This window comes from Physcomitrium patens, chromosome 5, assembly GCF_059467195.1.
Source record: "Physcomitrium patens ecotype Gransden chromosome 5, ASM5946719v1, whole genome shotgun sequence".
In the NCBI taxonomy this organism is placed as follows: domain Eukaryota; kingdom Viridiplantae; phylum Streptophyta; class Bryopsida; order Funariales; family Funariaceae; genus Physcomitrium; species Physcomitrium patens.
Genome location: NC_143414.1, coordinates 17,917,333 through 17,942,226, shown reverse-complemented (window position 1 = coordinate 17,942,226; position 24,894 = coordinate 17,917,333). Strand labels below are relative to the sequence as shown.

Here is a 24,894-nt window from a genome sequence, read left to right as displayed (position 1 = left end):
ACGACATGTTCTTCCTCGAATAGATGGTGAGATACAACGCATTTGGTATCACAATTTGGGAAGGGACTCCCGATGTTTGGTGATGTTGCTAGAGGTAGGAACAACTCCTGATGGTGTTCCAAATATTCTATTCGAAGGAAGTTACGAAGGCCTCAACAATGATCAAATAACTGGGTGGTCTTTCCGCCCTGGTATGGGATACTACCGATGGTTGAGAGGCCCTATCAATCATCTTCGAAGAGAACAGAGATCAGAGTATGTGGCGAATACAATTCGTCGCATCATAGATTTCCTCAACATATGATGACCGCTCCTCATGGAACTCGTCTCTAGAAGGGGGGGTAATGTCACGGCCATAATCATGTAAGCTAATAATTACATATAGAAATAGGTAGAAGTAAGTAAAAGGAGATAAAAGTAAGTTAATTCTATAATATTTAATATAGAAGCTTCCTAGAAACTTCCTAGACGCTGCTTTGACTTCATAGGTGTCTTTAATTGACTTTTTGGATTAGAAATGTGGTCAACAAGTTGGGCATGTGCCACACATGTTGTTAGCTTGAAGATCAAGCTAACTATGTGGCCCACACGTAGAAAAACTTTCCTTGTAAGTCAAGGCATGTGTCCTACAAAGTCAACACATATTGGAGGTCCTATAGAACGTCGCCACGTAGCCCCTAGTTAGATAATATATATAGAGACAAGAGTGAAGGCTTCTTCACTCTTGTCAACTCCTTTCTTGCTCCTAGTCCAGGTTCAAGAGTCTTTAGTTTCTTGTCTTGTGGCAATAGCCATTCTAGTTTCCTTTTAATATACATACTTGTTTATATTTTGACTTATTATATCGAGATAGCCTTTTTGTGTATATTTTCCCTCATCGAGTCTTTGTCCTTGACAAAAAACCAAAGAATTGAAGAGCAAGAATGAGCAATAAACGAAATTGGAGAATCCAAGCTAGTATTGGAGTGAAAATAGATTCACCAATATGAGTCTTGGACGAAAGAAAAAGAATATATCTTACGGATTGTGAAAAGATGATGAGATGAATTGATCCAAAATCGTAAGACATGAAATTTGGAACATGAGAAACTCAAATGCGAGTTAGAGGCAGAAGGAGACAAGGTAGAGTTATTGATGAAAGAGAAAGAAGCATTGAGTGACTAATCCAGATGCGAAACGGAGAAGTTGAGGTCTGAAATCAAAGTTTTACAAGCTGAGGTGACAAAATTGATGGAAGAGTTAACAGTGAGAAGTCAGTCTCAAGTGTCAATTGAAGATGTTCTAGAATGGATGAGTCAGCAGCAGTATTAGTTGGAACTCCGTAATACCCAGATCTTGAAAGTGGAGGCTCAAGTGTGTGAATTGGGTGAGTATAATGAAGATCTATCAAACCAGCTGAGGAAAGAATCGATGGATGGATTAGAGAAGGAGGAGAATTTGAATTTAGAACCAAAATCAGTGGAACCTACATTTGATAATGCAACAAATGATTACTTGGGTGGACGAGAGGAATTAGTAATTTTGTAGAGTTTTATTAAGTAGTTTTTAGATAGGAATCAATTGTGTGTTTGCGAGGACATTACACAAATAGGAGTAGGGCTATGTAGAATAGATATTACTTCGTTTTTTGTAAGATATTGATAAAATAAACTAATAATCTATAGAATAGTCAGTTTAGGAGGATGGATGATTGATTCAACTATTAAAATCAATTATTATAGGATTACGATTAGAATCTGGAAATCAGTAGCAATTATATTAGAGTTGTAGAAGTTTGTCGGGGGGCCAAACTATGATAGTCATGAGCCGAGGTTAAGCTTGGTGCTTCCTCTTTGTTTTTTTGTTTTCTTTGTTGTTGAAGAGTAATGGATAGTTTTTGAATACTGAGAAGTGAGTCTGTGGAATAAATCAGAGATTGATTTATGAGTTATTGATTATGTAATTGGAATACTGAGTGATTGAATTATATGAGAAGTTATTGGAAGATTGATTATGGATAGAAGATTATGATTGTTGTTTATTGAGAGTTGTGTGTGTTTCGACAGAGGAAGTCTATGATTACAGGAATTATGTGAATTCAGATTGGTTGGAGTGAAGTCTGTTATTCTTGGTGTTGGATGGAATTTATTGAGTTTTGAGCGGTCTTTTGAGAGTGCAGGGTTGCACATTGTGGTTATCAGTTGATGAAGGAATATTGTTATTAGGAAGAAATATTGTAGTATTTCTTAGTGTTTTAGTGGTTTAGAATATAGTTAATTATGTGACCCTAACAAGTGAAACTCATGCGCTTAGTCTTTCCCTGTGTTCAAATTCCCCTATACAGGTTTATTTCGGAAGAAATTGTAGAATAAGTAAAACAACAATCACAATTTGATATTATCTTATGAAAAAGCTTCTTAGAATCTTTATAGATACTAGTTGATTTTGTACATGTTTATAATTAATTGGTAGGTTACAAACTTGGCCAACAAGTTAGCCATGTATAACATGTGTGGGTAGCTTGTGGTATAAGTTAATCATATGGCATACATATAAGAAAGTTAACTTTCAAGTTAAGATATTTGTCTTACAAATTAGACACATTTTGGAGGTCTTATAGAAAGTTGCTACATAACTCTTAGTTAGATAGTATATATGGAGGCAAGAATAAAGCCTTATTTACTCTTGTCAATGACTTTATAGTTTTTAGTCTTGTTTCAAGATTTTTTAATCTTTTTGTCTTTGCCAATAACTAATCTATTTTAATATTATATCATATTTGGATGATTTTTTTAATTTTTTTGAGTGATACAAGAATTTATTAATCTTTTAGTTCTTTTAAATTCATATCTTTGATATTTTGATAAAATTCTTAACTTATTGTTCTTATTTTGTTTTAGAAGTAAGTGAATTATTCCACTTCTTATGTTATATTTTGAACTTTGCAAACTATCAACCTTTAAATTAATTTTTATTTTTCAATATTGATTTTTTTTTAAAGAAAATAGACTATCATTCTTTGTAAAAAAAAATCATTTGATATTAGAGGTTGTACATTACCTTCCTTTAATTTAACTAGTGAGTTTATTTAAGTTGCATATGGAAGTAAAAATTATGGATGCTATTTACGATAGAAGTAAGAATAGATTTGCACTATTGCAAATCTTCATAAGCTTGTCAATACTCTTATGATCAAAATCTCATGTATTTCTAATGTGAACCATAAAAATACTATTTCTACACCTATGGAAGGAGTCAATTATGAAATTTAAATTCTATACAAAGAAGTTATTCAATTGAAAAAGACAAATAGATTAAATTTATAATTAAATTCAATAAGCCTTATTTTTATAAGTATGAGGGAAGCAAAGATAAGTATGCCAAAAAAATTTGACAAAAAAAGATTAAAGTTTCAAGGATTTCAACAATAAATGAAGCTCTATCTAAAATTACATCCTTCCCAAGATATTAATGGATTTACTTAAGTTGGATTCATAGTTACACAATTATCTGGGAATGCTTTTTTTTGCTTTAAATTTTTGTTTGAAAATGATTCATGATTCTTTTATGATCTAAATTCATTTTTAGAAGTCTTTAGAATTATATTTAAAAAAATTCATTAAAAAAAGGTAGTAAAGATCAAACTCCTATCTTTATAATAAAGATCACGTTTAGCCACTATGTATGTTGTAGAATTCCAAAACCTTGCTTGTAATATAGATTGAAATGAAAAATTATTTATTTAACAATTTCAATATGGATTAAAAGACAATTTCAAAGATTTACTATTAACAATGGTAAGAGCAGATTCATTGGAGCAATTTATTATTCAAGCCCCTACATATAACAATTGATTCTTTAAAAGATGCAAAGAACAAAGGTTTGATTAGAAAAATACAAGTCAAGTCATGGCTACAATTTTTAAATTTTCAAAGGCTTATTTATCAAGGCCAATGTCATATTATGTGTATTCTTACTTTAGAATATATTAAGCACTTAACTATGGAAGATAAGTAAAAATTCAACAAAAATCCTACTAAATTTAATAGACTTTTAAATAAACTTTAAGTAAACTTTAATAATCTGAATTAAATTTTGATAAATTCATAATAAATTTATAAGGAATTATAAAAAATATATAAAGAAGTCCTAAATCAATCTCAAAAAATAATAATAAGAAAACTTTAAAAAATATATAAATAAACCTTTAAAAAATAACAATAATCTGAAAGAAATATTAGAAATAAAAACTTTAAAAGAAATAATAAATAATAATAAATAATAAAAATATAAATCTTAAATAAATACTAATTAAATATTAATTTAACTTTAATTAGAATCCTAATAAACTTTAATCAAATTTTAGGACAAATCTTAATTAAAACCATAATTTAACCTTAATCAAATCGTAAGTAAATTCCTAATTGAAATCCTAGGTCAAATCTTAACGAAATCCTAATAAAATCCTAAATCTTAGACAAATCGTAAACCAAATTCTAAGCAAATCCAAATCAAATTCTAAATCTTAAATAAATTATTAAAAAATCCTATGGCAAATTAAAACCTCAATAATTAATGATCAAATTCTTGATATCAAATTAAAATTTTCACACTTTTTAATAATTTAGTTAAAAACAAGTACAAGAAAGATGAAATTGATTGCACTTATCAATTGAAAAAAAATTGAAGATAATCCAATTTGATGTTGGGCGGCCTCCTACTCCAACCTTAATGTTAAACTTCTACTACCTATATTTCCTTTTTAAACTATTAAATTGCTCTCAAATTTCATAAAATGTTGAATATCAAGTCTATTATTTATACAAATAATTTTTACTCCAAACTAATTAGCAAATTCCTAAAGATCTTATAAACACTCATTGACCTTCAAACTCCAATATCTGAGGCTTCAAACTACAAAAATCTTTATATACTTCAATCTGATTATTTGATTGACTTCAAATTATGCATACACATTCACAACAAGTACACCAACAAACTGCCTAAATTTTATCCATTGTTGTATTACATGTATTCCTACTTTAGAATGCATTGAGTGCCTAGCTGTAGAATGTAAGTAGGAATACAAGAATAATCCTACCAAATCTAATAGAATCTTAAATAATCTGAAATAAATCTTAATAATCCTAATCAAACTTTGACTAATTTAAAATAAATTTAAAAGAAGTTATAAAAAAAACATAAAGAAGTCCCAAATAAATTTATTTCTTTAAAGAAATAACAATAATCTTAAAAGAATATTAGAAATAGTATTTTTTTAAGAAATAATAAGAAATCCTAAAAAAATATTAAAAATAATTTTTTTAATATAATCCTAATTAAAATCTTAATTGAAGCTTAATCAAATTTTAAATTAAATCTTAGATCAAATCCTAATTGAAATCTTAATTGAACCTTAATCAAATCTTAGGTCAAACCCTAATGAAATCCTAATGAAATCTTGTATCTTAGACAAGTTTTAAACCAAATTCTAAAAAAATCCTAATCTTAATCAAATCCTAGATCAAATCCTAAGCCCTAACCAAATCATAGACAAATCCTAAATCAAATCTTATTGTAATTTAGAATCTCAACAACTTGTAATCAAGCTATTGATATCAATTCAAAATTTGCATACTTCTTCATATCTTAGATATAAACAAGCACAAAAAAGATGAAATCAATTGCACTTACCAATTGAGAGAAATGCAAGATAATCCAATCAAGTATTAGGTAGCTTTCTACTCCAATCTGAATGTTGAACTTCTAGTACCGATATCTCTTTCTTCAATCATTGAATTGCTCCCAAATTTCATCTACATTGTTGAAAATTGATTTTAGTATCCAATAAAAAAAATAAAAATAAAATTACTTCAATTCAATTAAAAAATTTCTAGAAATCTTAAAAATAATCACTAACCTTCAAATTCTAATTTCTAAGACCTAAATCTATAAAAATCTTTACACACTTTGATCTAACCATGTTATTGACCTAAAAATTTGTACACATTAATAAATAAAACACCAACATGCTATCCAAATTCATCCATATACACACCATATAACTTGAGAGACCTTCAATTTTATAAACATAATTTTAGTTTTTAAAATCTAATCTAATTAAGAAAATTACTAATTTTAAAAATCTCTCAAAATTGAATATTAAATTTTTTGACAAAAAATCAATGCACAAATATCTCTTTGCAAGTTTGCTCTCAAATTCCACTCTCTAATCTCCTAAAAAATCCTAGAATTGCCATAGATAAGTGATTTTGTCTCTCAGGGTCTGATTTTAATGTAGGTTAACAACCAATCTTCTTTGGATATCAATATTTGATAATTTGAGGTAATTTTTGCTTAAACCTATTGATAATTTTTTCTTAAATATTTCTATATTGATTATCTATCTCATTTATTTTGATTTGAGGCATTTATGCCCAAACAAAGAAAATAAAAGCTCCTTCTCTAAAAGATAGCATTGAGACTAAACCTTTTATTACCTTCCTATAATTTATCCTTGTTTTTCTACTACATCTTCTTAGTAGGCTCTTCTATAACAACATCCATGTTTTTATTTTTCACCATATAGATATGTTACTATACAACACCATTGTCGGATTACATATATTCTTACTGAAGAATGTATCTGGCATCTAATTGTGAAAGATAAGTAACAATGCAACAAAAATTCTACCAAGTCTAATAGAGCCTTAAATAAACTTCAAGTAATCCCTAATAATCCAATCAAACTTTAATTTCTTGAAATAAATTTTTAAAAAGTCACAAAAAAAATACAAAAAATCTTTTAAAATATTAAAAATAAAAACCTTAATATAATCCTAATTGAAATCTTAATTGAATCTTAACCAAATTTTAGAACAAAATTTAGGTCAAATCCTAATTAAAATCTTAATTGAACCTTAATCAAGCCCTAGATCAAATCCTAATAAAATCCTAATGTATTCTTAAATCCTAAATAAATTCTAAATAAGTTCTAAATCAAATTCTAATCAAATCGTAATCCTAACCATATCCAAGATCAAATCTAAAACCATATTCTAATAAAATCCTAAATATTAAATAAACTCTTAAAAAATCTTATAGCAAAATGGAATCTCAACAATTAATGATCAAACCATTGATATCAACTCAAAATTTGTATATTTTTTAATGTCTTAATAAGAAAGAAGCACCCAAAAGATGAAATCAATTACCCTTATTAATTGAGAGAAATGCAAGATAATCCAATCAAGTGTTACATAGCCTCCTATTTCAATCTGAATGCTAAACTTCTTGCATCAATATCTCCTTCTTAAACCATTGAATTGCTCTCAAATTTTACCTAAAATATTAAAATTTTAGTTTTAAAAATCCCTCAAAAACTCAATATTGATTCAATTGGCATAAAACCAATGTTCAAAAATCTCTCCTCGAGTTTGCTGTCAAACCCTACTCTCCAATCTATTAAAGATCCCTAAAATCATTGTAGGTGTGTGGTTTTGTGCCTCAAGGTCTAATTTCAACCTAAGTTGACAATTGGTCCTCTCTAGATATTAATTCTTGGCTTCTTGATGTAAATTTTGCTAAAATATATTCTTAATTCCTTCTTATATATGCTTATATCATTTAATTTTCTAATCTACTTTTTTTTGCCTTATTTGTGGTCCTATAAAATAAGTAGAAGCTTATTTTGTAAAAAGGCAGCATTAATATTTTTTAATTTTACTATCTTTCAACTATCATATATATTTTTAAGATAATTTGCTATAATATTTTATAATATAATATTTTTTTCTTTCCTTTATTTATTTGTTGTGTTATATCATGACATTGTAGACATATCATAGAATTCAAGAAATCCTCAAATTTATAAACATATTTTTATTTCTCAAAACCTAAACCCACTAAGAATATCATTAATTTTGAAAATCCTTCAAAATCTCAATATTGATTAAAATGACCTAAAATGAATGTTCAAAAATTTCTCTTCAAGTTTGCTCTCAAATTCCATTCTTTGATCTCCAAAAACCCTTTGGAGTCGCTATATGGATATAGTTTTATGCCTTAAAGTTTGATTTCAATCCAAATTAACAATCGGTCCTGTCTAAGTATCAATTTTTGATAATTTGAGGTAATTTTTGCTTTAATCTATTGTTAATTTTTTCTTAAACATATTTATATCAATTTCTTATCTTATTTACTTTGATTTGGCTAATTTATGCCTCTACAAAGTAAATAGAAGTTTCTTCTATAAAAAAGAGTATTAAAATTAAATATTTTACTATTTTTCTATTATTTATTCTTATTTTTTTATTACTTCTTTTTATTAGGCTCTTCTATAATAATATCCATATTTTTATTCTTTATTATATAGTCATATTACTACATGACAAAAAAACTTATACAAATTAATACAATGCATTTCAAACCTTTTACTAAGCAAAAAAAGACTTAACATCATCAAAAAAGATTGTGCTTATATTATAGAGAATCTAAGCATACTACTCAATAATATCTAAAGAAATAACACAATCACAAAATAAAGAGTATAATTGCAAAAAAAAGACAATGTGTCAAAAAACAAATATCTCCAATTATAATAGGGATTGTATCATTGGAATCTTATATAACATATAGTAAAGGTCCTATTCTTTCCTTAGATCTTTTATCTTATTCTAAAATAGAAATTTATTTATGACCAAAAAATCAAAAAAAATCTTTACCTTATTAGATTCAAGAGCCTCAGCTTGTTTTATAGATAAAACCTTTATTAAAAAACAAAAAATACTTTTAGTTATAAAATAATATTTGTGCATGTAGATGTCATAGATAGTCATTAATTGCTCTTTGGAGATATTATCTATGAAACAATTTCTTTAGATATAACAACTAAAGATCATAATAGCTTAGTAATATTTAATATGATTAGATCTATTTTTAATCTAGTTATATTAGAATTATCATGGCTAGAAAAATATAATCTTTAAATAGATTGGACTTTTCATAATCTTGATTTTTTCATAGTTTAATTTAGAATTCTATTAGTTAAGTAGAAATCCATAAGTTGAATATATCCAAAGTTTTATTGGTAGGTACAAGAGCTTTCATGCATACTGCAAAAAAATGGTCAATTTTTGCTATATATGCCACATCTATTTTTAATAGAAAAATATTTTAAGAAGCATTTTAAGCTAGTATTAAGATTATTAAGGTATTTTTAGAAAAATATAGATATTCTTCTAAAGCACAGTTCTTATAAATATTCCATCAATCTTCAAAAAAGAGTTCAACTATTATTTGGACCAATCTATAGCTTATCACAAAATGAGTTGATTGCACTCAAGGAGTATATTAACAACAACTTAGCTAAAAACTTTATATGCCATTTTTAATTTCTAGCAAGAGTTCCTATCTTATTTGTAAAAAAAAATATGGATCTCTATGGATGTATGTGGACTATCAAAGACTCAACAAGATCATCATTAAAAATAGGTATCTTCTACCTTTGATTTTAGGACATCTTAATTAATTCAATCAAACAAAGATCTATATAAAAAAAAAAAATCTACAATGAGCATGTAACATAGTATGCATTAAAAAAAGAGATAAATTAAAAAAATTACATTTTAAATTAGGTATAGGTATTTGGAATATAATGACATGTCTTTTGGACTCACAAATGCATCAATTTCTTTTTAATATCTAATGAATAATATCAAAGACTTTGTATAATCATGTGATATTTATTTAAGATTAAAAACTCATCATCATTGACCTTATAGACTTTTTCAGCCATTACATATTCAGAAATAATTGTGATCTTTTGTTTTTATAAATTTTATCATGGATCTTTTAATATCAAGTTTTTATGATTTTACAGATGTGATAATAGATAGTTTTTATCTAAACTACATATAATAAGAAAGGTACAATTAAAAGAAGCTTAAGAATGATAAAAGACTAATGCGAATGTATATTGCAAGAAACAACATCAATTTTACATTAGCAATAAGGTATAGTTACTTTATTGCAATAATAAGACTAGTTGTCTTAGTGACAAGTTGGATTATTGTAAGCTTGGACCATTTTTTATTTGTGAATAAATCAATCCAGTTGCTTATTGCCTACATCTATCAAAGTCTATGAGTTTCTATCCTATATTCTATATATCTTTTTTTGAATCATACAAGAAAATGATTAATGTATTGATATTATTTATTAATCTATATTAAAATTGATTGATAAAAGCTTTATCATTTCAATCTACATCACAAGCAAGGTTTTGAAATTTAGTAGCATATATAATAGGTGAATGCAATTCTTATTATAAAGATAGAAGTTTGGTCTTTGCTATCTTATTTGAATTATTTTTTTAAAATATGGTTGTAAATACTTTCAAGAATGAATTTAAATCAAAAAAGAATTATGAATATTTTTCTATCAAAAATACATATTAAGAAAGAAAACTTATAGATAGAAGTATACTTATAAATCCAACTTGAATAAAACCATCAGTGTATCAAGAAAGATGTAACTTTAAATAAAGCTTTATTTTTTGTGAAAATCCTCAAAATTTTAAACTTATTCTATCAAATCTCTCTAATAAACTTATTTTGGCCTCTTTCATGCATATAATAGTAAGATCTTGTAGATTAAATTGTAATGTTGTTCTACTTGCTTCTTTTAATTGCATAATTTCTTAGCAAAGACATTGAACTTCATTTTTAACTTCTTTAATAGACATAAGATTAATATCTCTATAATTAACATAAGTAATACATGAAATTTTTACTTTAAAAGTATTAAAAAGTCCAAGAAGATCTATAATAGTTATAAATCTATTTTTACTTATATCAAATATAGTATCTATAAACTTTCTTTCTATTTATATAATAACTAATTTAAACAAATATATAAGTCAAATTAAAAGAAGGTAATCTATAATCTCTAATATCAAATAAAAATCAAATAATATCAAATTCTTAAAAGAGAAGTAATCAATGTTAGAAAATAAAAAAATGTTACTTTAAAGATAGGTAGTTTGCAACATTTAAAACACATCAAAACAAGTGATGTAATTTACTCCTTTCTAAAACAAAACTATAATAGAGAATTGGCACTTTTGTCAAATTGACAAGGATATGAATTACAAACAATAAAATCTTCAATACACTCTTGTATCATTAAAAAAGAATAGATATTTATTCAAAGATAATATAATATTAGAGCTAGAATGCTATTGCCAAAGATAAGAACACTAAAGACTCTTGAAATAAGATAAAAAACAAGAAAAACATTAATAAGAGTGAAGTAGGCTTCATTCTTATTTTTATATATAGTATCAAATTAAGAGCTACATCGCAATGTTCTATATGACCTCCAACACATATTTAACTTGCAAGACAAGTTTTCTACATATATGCCAACTTGTATTACAAATCATAACCAATTTGTACTACAAAACATCAACATGTGCAACACATAGCCAACTTGTTGATTAATTTTTTAACCTATCAATCAACTATAAATACTTATAAAGTCAAATCTACATTTTTGAAGCTTCTAAAAAGTGTCTCTATTAGATGTCATTAAATTTACTTACTTTTACTTACTTCTATCAAATTCCTTCAATCTATATAAATACACATGTTTATAATAGAAACTCAATGTAATAATTCTTGTTGATTTAAAATGAAACAAAGAAAAAAAAAATCTTTAAAGATAGATAGGTGAATCTAAAACATATATGTTACACTAGCATATATATATATATATATATATATATATATATATATCTCTTGAATACAATGATTAATCATATCATCTAAAAAAATTTATAATACTTCATAGATATAAGTAGATATATATTATTTTAATAAAAAATAAAATTAATTATATATATATTATAAATATATAAAATATAAAAAAATAATTTTGTATTGTAATAAAAAATTAGAAGCAAAAAAATATATTTTAATATAATAAAATATTCTACTAAAGTATAAAAAAGCTTGTATATTGCAACATAAATTAAATTTAAAAGAAGGCTGAGCATGTTTTAAAGTAGCTTTGGTTTTGATTAGAATTATATTAATTATAATTTTGTACACTTCAAAAAAAAATTCGGAGCTAAATAATTTATTTCAAAATAATCTTAAATAAAATCTAACATCTCTTAAAATTTATTGATTGTTTAATATTTATATATATATATATATATATATATATGTATAATATACATTTCCCACTTAAACACGATGCTTATCTTTGGTGAAAACTACACTTTTGTCTATTGCATTTTAGACTCTTTTATGATACTTACATATTTTATATTTATTATGAGCACATGCTAGTAATGAACATTAATGAAAGTTTTTTTGTATTGATAAGCCTAGGCAATACCCACACACACAGTATTTTATAAGAATCTGCCACTTACCTTAACATTTATGGGCATAACATAGAGAACCTATCCTGTGGCAAATCTCTCAAAAAAATCTAAGAGAACTAACCACAAAACAATAATCAAATAAGCAATTGATTTTCTTGGTGGAAAAACTATTAATTCCATTAGAAAACTTACTCCACAAACTTACTAATTATTTAGTTGGATCAAGACTAAAAAAAACATTGTACAACTACGTGCATTTCCATTTAACATCCCCCACAGATTATGTTATAAATTTCCTATTTTCCTCAGTAAGTTACATGCTTACATTCCATATTGACTCTAAATTATTATTATCTTAGATTAGGTCCATGTCATGAGAGCTCCTCCGACGAAGCATCAGACCATTACCACTGACAATAGATAGAAGCTTCGGTGTCGGTTGAGTAACACGATTTCTGCCACCGACCCGCGGCGCCTCGTGTTCAGTAGAGCACAGAGCCCAAAGGAAGCATGTGTATTTTGGCTCCACATCGCCGGCACATGTGCTCATATCTTCTGCCTGTCGCTCCCTGACACGCCCTGCACAATCTCAGCTTTCCAGGCCACCCTAGATCGCCCAATGCACATGGCCTTCAAAGTCCAAGCAATTCGCTACGTTGCATGAGCATGTCTTGTCGCCACTACTAGTTTCTCAAGTTGCTTGTAAACGTACTAGATCAACTGGGTACTTTTCAGCCTCGAGAATCTTCATGAGGGTAGTGCTTAGGGGAGCTATCGATAGTCTCAGGACAATCAGCGCCGTGTTTAGGTCTAGTTTTCTGAAAGCAAGATCAGAGGAAAGGGATTGCGCGGCATGAGGATCGTCGAGAGTGAAGCGATGGGGGGAGCTCTGGTTTCGGGGAAGTGGAGCAGGGGATCTACGTTGAGGGTTTTGGCTGCTGTAGGTTTCGTTGTAGTGATGCTGCGGATGCCGGTGGCTGTGGCGCATGTCACGGGGCAGCAGGCTCTAGTGTATACAGAGCAGATGGCTACCATGTCCATGAATCTCTGGAAAGTTACGGGCCCTGGTAAGGACAGATTTCAGTATGAGCTTGGGACAATTCTGCGCGGGATTGAGCTTGTGCATGAAGCGACCCAGAAAGAAAACTATCTTGATTACATCAAATATAAGGTCGACCGCTTTGTGTACGATGATGGGACTATCACCAGCTATGTCTTGGACGAGTTTCAGCTGGACAGCATTCTCACGGGGAGGCTTCTTCTCACTCTTTTCAAAGCCACTGGAGCGAATAAATACAAGACTGCAGCGGATCTTCTCCGCGAGCAGCTACGGAAGCAGCCGCGCACACACGAGGGTGGCTTCTGGCACAAGAATGTGTATCCCTACCAAATATGGCTGGACGGGCTGTACATGGCGGAGCCATTTTATGCTCAGTATGCAATGGAATTTAAGGAGGATGATGATTTTGATGACATTGCCGCGCAGTTCATCATCACGGAGAAACGGATGCGAGATTCAAAGACGGGTTTGCTGTATCATGGATACGACGAGTCTAGGGTTGAAACGTGGTCGGACCCCGTGACGGGCTGCTCCCCGAGCATCTGGGGTCGTGGAGTGGGATGGTTCACAATGGCTCTTGTCGACACCCTGGACTATTTCCCTGATCACCATCCGAAACGACCTGAACTGTTAGCAATTCTTATTCGTATTGCCGTTGCTGTGAAAAGCGTCCAGGATCCGCAATCCGGGTTATGGTGGGAGGTGATGGACAAGGGGGGTGATGCTGGAAATTACCTTGAGTCGTCGGCCTCTGCCATGTTTGTGTACTCCCTCGCAAAAGGCGTTCGGCTGGGATACTTGACCAAAGGTCAATTCCATGAAAGCGTTTTGTCAGGGTACGATGGAATCGTCTCACATTTTGTTCAAGTCGCTTCAGACGGAGGAGTGAGTTACACGGGCACTGTTTCCGTGGGAGGTTTGGGCGGAAACCCTTACCGCAATGGAAGCTATGCCTACTACCTCAGTGAAGAAGTCGTGTCGAACGATCCCAAGGGCGTTGGCTCGTTCTTGATGGCTAGTGTGGAGAATTTGAGGGTGTCCTTATCCGATTGATCTCGCAGTAAAGTTTTCAAGGGATTCTCTTGACCAGTTAGTGTAGCGACATTGCAGGCGAACCTTCTCACCCGTCTAAAATTTATTTGATCTTGGAATTTGTACTGATTGTGGCACATAGGGCGTGCTTCACCTGCACTCGAGAGAAAGATACTTGGGAACCAATTCATGTGTCACAAATTGTGATCCATGTAATGCTGTTACATTCAGGAAACTCGTGTTTCAATGTAATTGAAACGGTTACAGCTAAAGTCAGGTAGAAAGGATTTGTTATGTGTCTTGCCCGATAGATGACCTAATTTTCACCTTGAGCTTCGGAGAGGACCTTAGGATTCCATTAATACTAGAAAGAAAGTTTGGTGGTTGTCAGTTTCATGGGATCGTCATTTGAAAGGAGTGGACTTAATGTGAGTTAAATTTAATTGAACTATCGTGCTGTCCCTATATTTGTTTATTCTCGTAGTCCATTATCTTCAATGTTTAGAGGACTATTTCTTGCAACAGATTTAGGTGTTGCACATACAACTCTATACCTTTGTGAGATCCCTAAATTCCGATAACGGAGCCAAGTTGTTTGGTAGCTGGGTGTCTGGCACACCCATTTGTAACAATTTTGTCGAGCTACTGTCTTGTGCAGTGGCAGATGAGTTATTGCGAAGGCTAAATTGCTTGGTAGGTCGGCAGTATACTAACAATTTTCTTCAATACAAGATCCACTGGTTGCGGGCATGGACGTACCTATATGCAAAGCTGTTCGAGGATAGCCTATTCAATTGCAAAAAAAACAGGTGCTGTTCTAATTGATAGAGTAAACTACATTCAAGGTCAGCTGTTCGATGATCCTCAGTGTAGGAATGATCCCATTTTTCTGCTCAGAATGACCGGCATGAGGATTATCAAAGGATATTCTTCAAGCTCCCTATCAGGGACACCCAATGTTAAGCCGAAGGAAAAGGGTCCCACAATCACTGCGAGTGGGCTGCACAATGTTCCAAATTCCAAATTGTGTAATCTGTCATTTACACAGTAATGCGAAGTGAAGTTTAGAAAGAAAAAAAGTTCTTTCCAGTGGAGAAGGGTTGTAGCACATAGCTTCGCCAAGTGATGGGATAGCTAGATGTAGCATTCTTCCGACCTCTTTTGCATGACCAGCAGTGGCCTTGTCTGCCCCATGCAAGTGTACCTTCCACTTGGCACACAAGCGTCGGTTCTGCATGCATGGCTCCATCCTCTTCGCTCTCCACGTAACAAGCCACAGAGCAAGCGAAGGATTGATCGTTGTATCCAAGTGCTGGAGCAGATTGTGTAAGCCCAGAGAGTTCATTAGTCTTCATTGCATGCAGGTATGTAGAGTTTTGTCATCAAGGATGGCTCAAGAATTGTAGAATGCCTCCCACGGTTGAGTAGGAATTTTCATGACAAGAACGTCATAATTGAATGCTTTTAGGGAGGTGATTGAAAGGGTGTAATTAGTCTCAGAATAAAGCAGGAGCCGGATAATTCGTTGGAGTTGTGACGATCAAGCTTCGCAACCATGTGGTATTGGCTGGAACCACGCACATGGTTACAGAAATTCATAGCCTGGACGGTGTTCGTAGCTTGCTTGCTTGCCCTTCCCTTTGCGGTGATCGTGTCTTCCATTTACAACATCCTTCGAAGTGGTCCGTGGACCAAATACCGGGTTGTCAAAGGCAAAGTCGTAATTGTCACAGGAGCGTCTTCCGGTATTGGACAGGTAAGATGATCATCGTCATTTACTCTGACACTCAAAACTTCACCAGCAAGTTAGTCCTTTCTGCAACTCCTTGCTGAAACTCCAATACCTTCTGCGAATTTTAGGTGGATTAAGCTTTATGAAAGCAAGGAGTAATGTGAGATCAATTTGTGCGGCAGTGCATTGCCATGGAGTATGCAAAGAGAGGCGCTAAGTTAGTTCTGGCCGCTAGACGCAAGGAGAAATTAGAGGAGGTGGCAAAGAAGTGCTCAGAGCATGGTGCTTCTGATGCAGTTGTTTGTCCTACGGATGTTTCCGTCCCCGATTCATGTGAAAACTTGGTCAATTTCACACTCGAAACCTTCGGCAGAGGTAAGCTCATGTCTCTGCTCTAAAATTCTGCGAGGAAAACCAATTATTAAGCGACAGAGATCATTTGGCGGTTGAAATCCTCTTGTTTCGGTTTCTTGACTCTTAGTCCACCCTGTGAAAGCATCTTGAATTCCCATCTGAAACTAAAGTTTTGAAATCTGTATGCGCAAGCAGTGGACGTGCTGGTGAACAATGCAGGAAGTGCAAGTATTTCACCATTTGAGGAATACTCCAGCACTGAGAAATTCCGCAAGGATGTGGTGAGGTCTACAATCCCATGTCTCGACTAATATCGTATTAAATGTAGTCATTTATTACATGGTTAAAAAATTCATCCATGAAACTTGTTGCTTTCTTCTGGAGCTCTCCATCTCGTTTGTGAAGTATTCTACGACAATGCTGCAGGAAGTGGATTTCTGGGGCAATGTCTTGACAACAAAATTTGCATTGGAACATTTGCGACGCACTCGCGGTCAAGTTGTGGTTACCTGCTCTGTCGGTGCCCTGGCGCCGTATCCAAAGCAGACATTCTACAACGTAAGTAGCATCATCGTTGTTGTTGGCGCCGCTGGCAAGATGCATACACAACGTGCATTGGAAGTTTGAGTTCCTGTTGAGGAAGTACGGTGAATTTCACCACCTTGACAATTGAGCATTGTCATGCTTGCATGTGCTAGGCATCCAAGGCAGCTCTCCTCCATTTCTATGATACTCTCCGAGTGGAGCCAATAGGACGAAGCATTGGCATCACTGTTGCGTTGCCTGGTTTCGTGAAATCGGAGCTAACAACCCTAGGCCCCAGGGTGCGTCTCTAAACATCGTATTTCACTTGAAAGAAAAAGCCAACATGGCACCACATTAATACCCCACAAGAAAAATTATGCTGTCTTCCACGAGCCAAAGTTGCCATCCTGGGGTGCTGAAAAAGTGCTTGCATCACTGATCTATCACACTGTATATGTGCAGGGGCATATCCCAAGATGGTGGCCGATGATGGAAACAGAAGATTGTGCGAAGAAGATTGTGGAGGCTGCCTTGTCCAACCGTCGCTATGCGCTCATTCCAACCTGGTACTCATTCAACGTGTTGTTCCGCGTCTTTGCACCCGAGTTGCTCGAGATTCCTCCCCGCATGTTTCTCCTCGGCAAACCTCCATCCAAGAGTGTGAAGATGGCTTCCGAGTTACTGCTTGGGGAAGAAACAAGCCGCCAGGTCTTCCAGTCGCTCAAAGCCCTTGCGGCTTAGCTTAAGCCAATACTTCTTTTTATCACTTCCTGTTGTAGTCTAAAAATCTGCATTGGTAAACTGAGTCAAGTCTGGCGTGTGCCTCTTCAAAACAAACCATGATCTTGTCTTCGACAGTGGAAACCCGGTGTCATCAAAAGAACAAACCAACTATTTTCTATTTTAGGGTTGAACACTACCAACAGTGTTGTTAGGGTTTTTAGAGTGAACTTTCACGACGTTCGGATCCCGAGACAATGGCCACCAGTTGTCGATCTGGAACCATTTCATGCTGAGCCAGCAAAGTTGCAAACCATGAATTGCATCTGGATCATGCCTAAGTCTTCGGCGAGACAAATCCTGAGACTAGGTGGTTAAATAAGGACCAGCATAATAATAATTTAGAATCTAGTATTCTAACACTCCCCAGTTTTAATCAGAATAAAAACTGAAATTAAACTTGTTGGCTTTATCAGATTGACTTTCATTAAATCTATGGAGTAAATTCGATGTTTTGGTTTTGGTGAGAAATTAACCATTGTGTATATCTTCATTTGTGATTATTGATATACACCCCAATTTTAATATAGTATTGATCTATTTACATATTAAGTGATATAAGTATATCTTTTATAATAGATTTGGTGAAAGTAAGTTTTGTGAAGAATAAGAAATTACTTCAAAAATTACACTTTGCAATGTCAATTGACTACATTAACAATTTAAAAGTTAACATTTGGATAGGAAAAATTGCAAAGTAAGAGAGGTCCTCATGATAGTCAATTAAGTAATATTGTTACAAAGAAGATTGAAGTCATCATCATAAAAACCAAAATAATTTAAATAAAATACTTTAAAAGAAGTCTAATATTCAATTGATATTCTATTAACCTCTGAGAAAAAAAACTATATCCTAAAAAAGAACACAAAATATTGGAACATAATTTTACAATTATATTGTAATTTACAAAGATAAGATATCTCAAATTGTAGCAATTATAGAGCAAGTATTTGAACAATTCTTAATAAATTTTACTTGGTTTCAAATGTTATAATTCAATTATTGTATGATGTACATCTTTTACATATTTTAACTTTTAATGTTTTACGTATTTCTTAATTATTTCTAAAATCTGATGTTCTTTGAATACTTCTTTTCCTAATTAATCTTTAAGGATTGCAAGATTTTTGGAGTTACTAGAGAAAGATAGATTTGATAATTATTAAAAAATAAATCATCTTATAATTAAAAAGAAGGTTATTTTGGTACAATACTTCAAAAACTCTAAGTTAAACATATGTATTTATATTTTAAATATTGGTGAAATTTTAATCAATAAATATATATATATATATATATATATATATACACATAAAAATAGATATTTTATTTTAAAATTAATAACATTACTTTATAATTATATATATCCGTTAAATTTTTGAGGTATATATTGAAAAATAAATTTAATATACAAACAAACATTATAAATATATGTAGATTTTTTTAAAAAAAAATAAAATTAATACACTAAAACTATTTATTTTTTAATAAATAATGATACATAAAATATATACAAATAAAGTGATTAAAAATATTAATACTTATTATAGGTTGACATTAGTAAGACTAAGACTTTTTAATTTTAATCTAAATTATATCATGTAGATTAGTTTATATATATGTATATATACAATATTCATACAAATAGGTATTGTACCTTAGAATAGATGAAGAGTATGAAAATAAAAAAAAAACAGTAGCAATAAATGATGAAAATAGTAGAATAAGACTAATAAAAGAAACATATAGATTTTTTTAAATTACAAGGCAATTTCACAAGAAGGATAAAGAAGACAAGGCCATAGGTGGCTCAAAAAGATTTCGGGCTTTGTGTTGATAGAGAAGGATTGAACATCTAAACAATATGTATATATATATATATATATATATAGAACTAAATAAAAGAGAAGTCTTGTATAATGTTAAACAATTGGTCTATTTTGTGTCAAAAAATAATGGAAGAAGAAGCAATAAGCTTGCAAACCAATGAAGCAATCTAAGCAATATTGAAATGAGATATTAGAGCAACATATTAAAATAATAGTTTGGAGGTACTAAAGAGTGCAACTAAGAAGAAAAATATCAATATATGCAACAGAAGGTACAAAAGAAAAAGTATTGATAAATACTAATGCATTGTTTGAGGCTAGATTGGTCTAAGTGGATAAAATTATAAAATAACGAAGAATTATATTTATATTTTATTATGTATTTTTTAAATGAGATCTTAAAACAATAAATATTGTAGAAACAATGTATTTGTTATTGATAAAGGGTACTTGGATATAATTTGAGTTTGTTAATTAGCCTAATAAGATTATTTTTGTTCCAATCTATATAAAATATAAAATTAATAAAGAAAAAATAAAGCAATCAATGCAAGCAAGAAATATTGAAACCAAAAAAAATATTAAATATTAAAAAAGATTATTTTAAACTATTAATTTAGTTATTTTTATTCAAAAATGTCTTAAAAGAAGCATATGTTGGTTAGTTTTTAAAGTAAAATTAATAATAAAAGTTGGAAAACAACTCTATAGCATAATCCTTTTTTAATGATTAAACATGGTCTAAATCTAATTGTTTTATATGGCATTCTAAGGCTTAGGCACCAAATTTACTACAATGTCAGAATTCGTTTTGTGTAGAATGGAAGCTCTGGAAGATGTGAAGATTGTTGGTTGGTTGTTTTTTTTTTTTTTTGCTTTATTATTTATCTATGTATTTTTTTTTAAAGAAAATAAACATATAAATAAAAATTAGATCCAGATATATTCATATAAAAAATTAAAAAGATTTATTTGCACCTGATTTGTTAAGTTGAGTGATAACTTTTTTCTGACTGGCACTTTCCAAAGGAAAGATCAACTTAGAAGTGCCTCTTTCATAAAGCCGCCTGCATAGATTAATTATTTGCATATATAAAACAACCCACTTTAACACAAATAAAAAACTGAACTTTCTACTATATTTGGGGGGAAGAGACTAGAAAAGAAAAGAAAAGAAAAGAAAACTAAAAATTAATGGCAAAGATTTTCAAAATAATACTTTACCAGAGAGATGAATAATATTGAGGTTATTTTATTTTATTTTATTTTATGTTAAAGAATTATACAGAGTAATCTTTCACCTTGAGCACGATCAATTGGGAACAAGTTTCTTTTAGTTCTTCAAAAATAATTCTATGAGGCATTGGCATGCGTGTCAATGATATCCAAACAGTTCAAACTTGTAAATGGCCAACTAGAATGTAGTCTCTCTTTTTAAAAGACTTTTGAAATGTTGTTTATATTCAATTGCTTAGTTGTATGGAATAAGGATTCTTAGTGAAAGTTTCATTAGATTAATAATTGCATCTTCAACCTTAGAATTCTTTTAGTGCCTAATGGTAATAAATAAATAAATAATTGAAAAATAACGACACCTTAAAATGTCTGATTGTTTTTATTTTAACTTTGTTCCAACAAGCACTTAGGTTTGGATCATTCTTCTTACGACGAATTTTTAAAACAAAATTGCAGCTTCCAGAAATATATATCTATATATTTAAGTTCTTACTTGTATGTATTACAATTTGCAATTTCAAATTACAAATTTTTCGCTAAGAAAGAATTCCACCAACAACAAAACAAAAAAGCAACCATTTTCACACTGTCTTAGTAGATTCCTAAACCCAAATTAGAAATCCAAGTTCAGCCTAACCCATTCCACGTCACTGCATTCCACGTCACCCATCTGATCACCACGTGGCTTCCAAAACACGATCTCAGTTCACACCAGCAGAACTGGATGCGGTGTTCGCCGTTTCCGCATCGTCGAAACCACGCATTGCAAAGGGCAATGCACACACGGACTGATTACCACGAAGAATTCTTCGAACAATACTGACACTGCAACACCCAATTTGTATATGCTCGACCTCTTCACAACGTTCTTGCGTATTAAATAAAAAGTCTTACACACAACGTGGAGATCTGCGCTTCAATTACTATCAGACCAAAATCTTAAAAAACCTGTTGGTGTGTTTCTGTGTGTAGAGCCCACATGGGCTGGTTTTGCCTACTCTGATGTGCATTTCTAGTCGGAACAAATTCGGTTACCGCAAGCCAGACCGTGCTCGGCTGACCTGACCTGAAGGTGGAATTTATCTACGGAGATTGCGTTTCTTACCATCAACCTGGACGTTCACGAGTCCAAACAAAGTTGCAGAAGCTCTTTTGAAGTGCTGTTTTCATCGAGTTCAGTAGTAGCTGTAGCTGGGGTAATAACGAGATGGTCGGAACTCGTTGTCGTATGATCGACCGTTGTATGGGTCGTAGGATGGGGCAAAGCCGGTTGACGACATGGGGTATGTGTACATGTCGTCGTAGGATGAGTATCGGGTTCTGTCAATGGGAGGCCGAAGCGCCGCCGATGAAGTGTAAGGGTCGACGACGATGTTGATGAGGGTGGCCTCTCCCATTACTTGCCGCACTAGGCTAGCGATCGTGTGTGGGCTCAGTCTTGTGGACACTACCACCAGTTGATCGGGGATGTCGCATATCACATTATAGACGCCTGCAAGAAAAGTTTGAAGGGTTCGTTCTTCAATCGTCTGACGAAGGGTTTCAAGGAATAAGACACAGAAATCAGAAGATAATGCTAGTTGAGAATGCCGAATGTGCAAACCTTACCTTCGATGGCGAGGGCATCCTTGATTCTGGCAACATCCTCCATGTGGTAAATGGGAGTCTTCAGTTGCACGTCCTGCACATCAACGGAGCAAGGTTTTCACTTTAAAAAAACGCAGGATAACATACCCTCGCACACGCCTGCCATGTCAATAATATGCAGAGCCGACAACTACCAAAAATGTTAAGTTGGAAATTCGATGGTAACGATTTCAGATTCGACGACGAAGATTTGAATCTTTGCAGAGCCTTCCAAACACAACAGATCTACAGCAACAGGTGACAGGTGTTAATCCACATGAGCAAAGTGGGTTGAGGTGAAGACGCACTGAAACAAGCGGTCCTCGAGAGTAAGGACCGAAATTTTGAGCTTCCGCGTACGGTCCTGGGGCGTAGTAAGGATCAACCGAGTACCCAAGATGCCGCCTTCGGTTGTTGATGACCCACACGGGTTCCGGAGGCAAGGACCCATACAGCTGCAAAATCGCACATAGCACAAGAAAACGTCCGAAATAGTTCAGTTTCTCTTTTCCAGAGTTTGCCCTCAGATATACAGGTGCCAACTGAACTGTACCGCAAATCTTGTTCATGTACGAATAAATGGAAGACAATTTTAAGTGACCTCTCACTAGCACGAGTTGAATGCTCTCCATGGCCACAGAATATATAAAATACGCTTGCTTCTTGAATAACACGTGGGCAAATTACTTGAAGCAATCCTTCGAGAGCACCCAAATCAAACATGACGCCGACATGCAGAATTCTGGAAACAAATTATGAAAATTCTCACCTCAGGCATGTATCTCGACATCCTCCAGCTCCACCACCACCACTACGATACCAACAAGGAATCACAGACTCACGTCCACAGACCCTACCAGAAACTTACACTTTGATCCAAGTTTGGTCCTTCTTTTCCATGCGTCACGAAAAAAAATCTGAAAAACCTTCTAACAACCACAGGCTAGGGTTATCTAAGAGTCACTAACTGCAATACGTCTGTCAAATGGGCTCCAAGAACAGACCACCAGAAAGTCCAGCCGTATGGGGTATGGTCGCCCGCAGGAGCAGCCTGAGATGTTTTCAACAGTCGATTGTACAGGCAAGCATCTGGAAGGTTACCGGAGTGAACAGTAAAGGCACGGTAATGTTCCAGGATCATGTCTTATTTTCGTATAACATTATGACTCTCCTTCAATCAACCAAAAAGTCCAATCTGTTTTTTAAAAAATACTCTTAAAATAATCCTTGAAATAGATTGAGTTCGCCAATTCCTGATCGTTTGCCATATGAACCACAAAATTTTCTGGCTCATGGGATGAGCGTACAAGTTGGTGGCTCTATTGGCCTACCGAACCAACAAATCGATATAGTATGCCTTCTCTTCTTACAAAGGGATTTGTGCCTTGATTTCGGATAACCTATGCACAGTCGGATTTTGATTTTCCACAGTTCAGGATAGATTTGCTGAGTTCAAGGCCTTGACCACGCCATTGCTTGCTCTTGCTGGATTTTGTCTTTTCCACGGTGGCGTACCTCACCATGCATACTGTGTGTGTACAGACTTTTTCTCTTTTGAGATGTGCCGATGCCTTCATCATCCACGAACACTGACCCGTACTATTGTCCGAAGACGAAATATGCTCATTAGAGGTTGACGCACTGCCGTTGGAGCCAGCATGTGAAGCATAATCAGCACGCATACTGATGCAGCAATCGGGGAGAGTTCCAAAGATCCTTTCTCCGGCAGTAAGTTGAGTTGTTCTTTCCGGTATCCTGTCATCCCCCGTGTCTTGAGACACAGACCCATAAAATCAACCAAAGATCAGCAACGAGCACATGAGAATCCTTGAGCTTCAGAACAAATCCATGTCTCACTTTCGGCTCAAAATCATGGAACCTCTTCACACACGACTTCCGCGTGGAAACAAACACAGGTGGGTACCTTTGTAAAAGGAACACAAAGTTTGAATCCATCGACAACTGCAGCCAAGCATGATCAATGCCTAGAAACCTTTTTTAGACGCTTAATTAAACCAGGATCCGCTCAGCCATAAGTTAAGATCAATGCCAACTCCTCTCAATGTCGATGATTACAGTTTTTCCACGCGGGGATTCAACGTAGTGTTGCATAAAGTCAAGTTTGTGGAGCCAGATTTCCTGGATTACAAGCGATGATGCGGCGTCATTCCTGCATCGATTGCACCGCCAGGAGTGGGATGGTGTCCGCAGTATCGCAGGATCTGGTGCCAATTGGCGCGGTGCCGCCAGATCCATCCTCATCCACCAGGTGGCGAAATGCCGGTGCCGGTGAGCCTGAAAAATTTCTTCACTTTAATGTTGTGCACATAAAGTCAGCCATGCCTTTGA

At 32.8% G+C, this 24,894-nt stretch overlaps 2 protein-coding genes across 4 annotated transcripts; one reads left to right on the top strand and one right to left on the bottom strand.

Annotated features, from left to right (window-relative positions):
* Positions 1-15,140: 15,140 nt before the first annotated feature.
* LOC112282711 (11-beta-hydroxysteroid dehydrogenase A) lies at positions 15,141-18,324 on the top strand. 3 transcript variants are annotated; one of them, XM_073534431.2, is made up of 6 exons: positions 15,141-15,271; positions 16,323-16,569; positions 16,744-16,829; positions 16,975-17,106; positions 17,247-17,372; positions 17,536-18,324. In XM_073534431.2, the coding sequence occupies exons 2-6, from the start codon at positions 16,386-16,388 to the stop codon at positions 17,812-17,814; spliced, it is 807 nt and encodes a 268-aa protein (XP_073390532.1). In that variant the 5' UTR covers positions 15,141-15,271; positions 16,323-16,385; the 3' UTR covers positions 17,815-18,324. The 3 variants fall into 3 exon arrangements, with proteins under 3 accessions (XP_073390532.1, XP_024376469.1, XP_024376467.1); XM_024520701.3 differs by lacking the exon at positions 15,141-15,271 and adding an exon at positions 15,306-16,218; XM_024520699.3 differs by lacking the exon at positions 15,141-15,271 and adding an exon at positions 16,018-16,218 and having other exon boundaries at positions 16,377-16,569.
* Positions 18,325-21,776: 3,452 nt separating this feature from the next.
* On the bottom strand, positions 21,777-23,565 carry LOC112282119 (uncharacterized). The gene is made up of 4 exons (XM_024519356.3): positions 23,315-23,565; positions 22,854-23,000; positions 22,528-22,600; positions 21,777-22,411 (listed from the first exon to the last, which is right to left on the bottom strand). Exons 1-4 carry the CDS (start codon positions 23,333-23,335, stop codon positions 22,095-22,097), a joined length of 558 nt encoding a protein of 185 aa, XP_024375124.1. The 5' UTR covers positions 23,336-23,565; the 3' UTR covers positions 21,777-22,094.
* Between the last annotated feature and the right edge of the window lie 1,329 nt (positions 23,566-24,894).

Coding starts and splice junctions, on each gene's coding strand:
- LOC112282711 (XM_024520699.3), top strand. CDS start 16,018: ATGTGGTATTGGCTGGAACCACGCACATGGTTACAGAAATTCATAGCC. Junction 17,107..17,246: donor CAAAGCAGACATTCTACAAC/GTAAGTAGCATC, acceptor TGCATGTGCTAG/GCATCCAAGGCAGCTCTCCT. Junction 17,373..17,535: donor TAACAACCCTAGGCCCCAGG/GTGCGTCTCTAA, acceptor GTATATGTGCAG/GGGCATATCCCAAGATGGTG.
- LOC112282119 (XM_024519356.3), bottom strand. CDS start 23,335: ATGTCGAGATACATGCCTGAG. Junction 22,601..22,853: donor CTCGAGGACCGCTTGTTTCA/GTGCGTCTTCAC, acceptor GTTGATGTGCAG/GACGTGCAACTGAAGACTCC. Junction 22,412..22,527: donor GGATGCCCTCGCCATCGAAG/GTAAGGTTTGCA, acceptor CTTTTCTTGCAG/GCGTCTATAATGTGATATGC.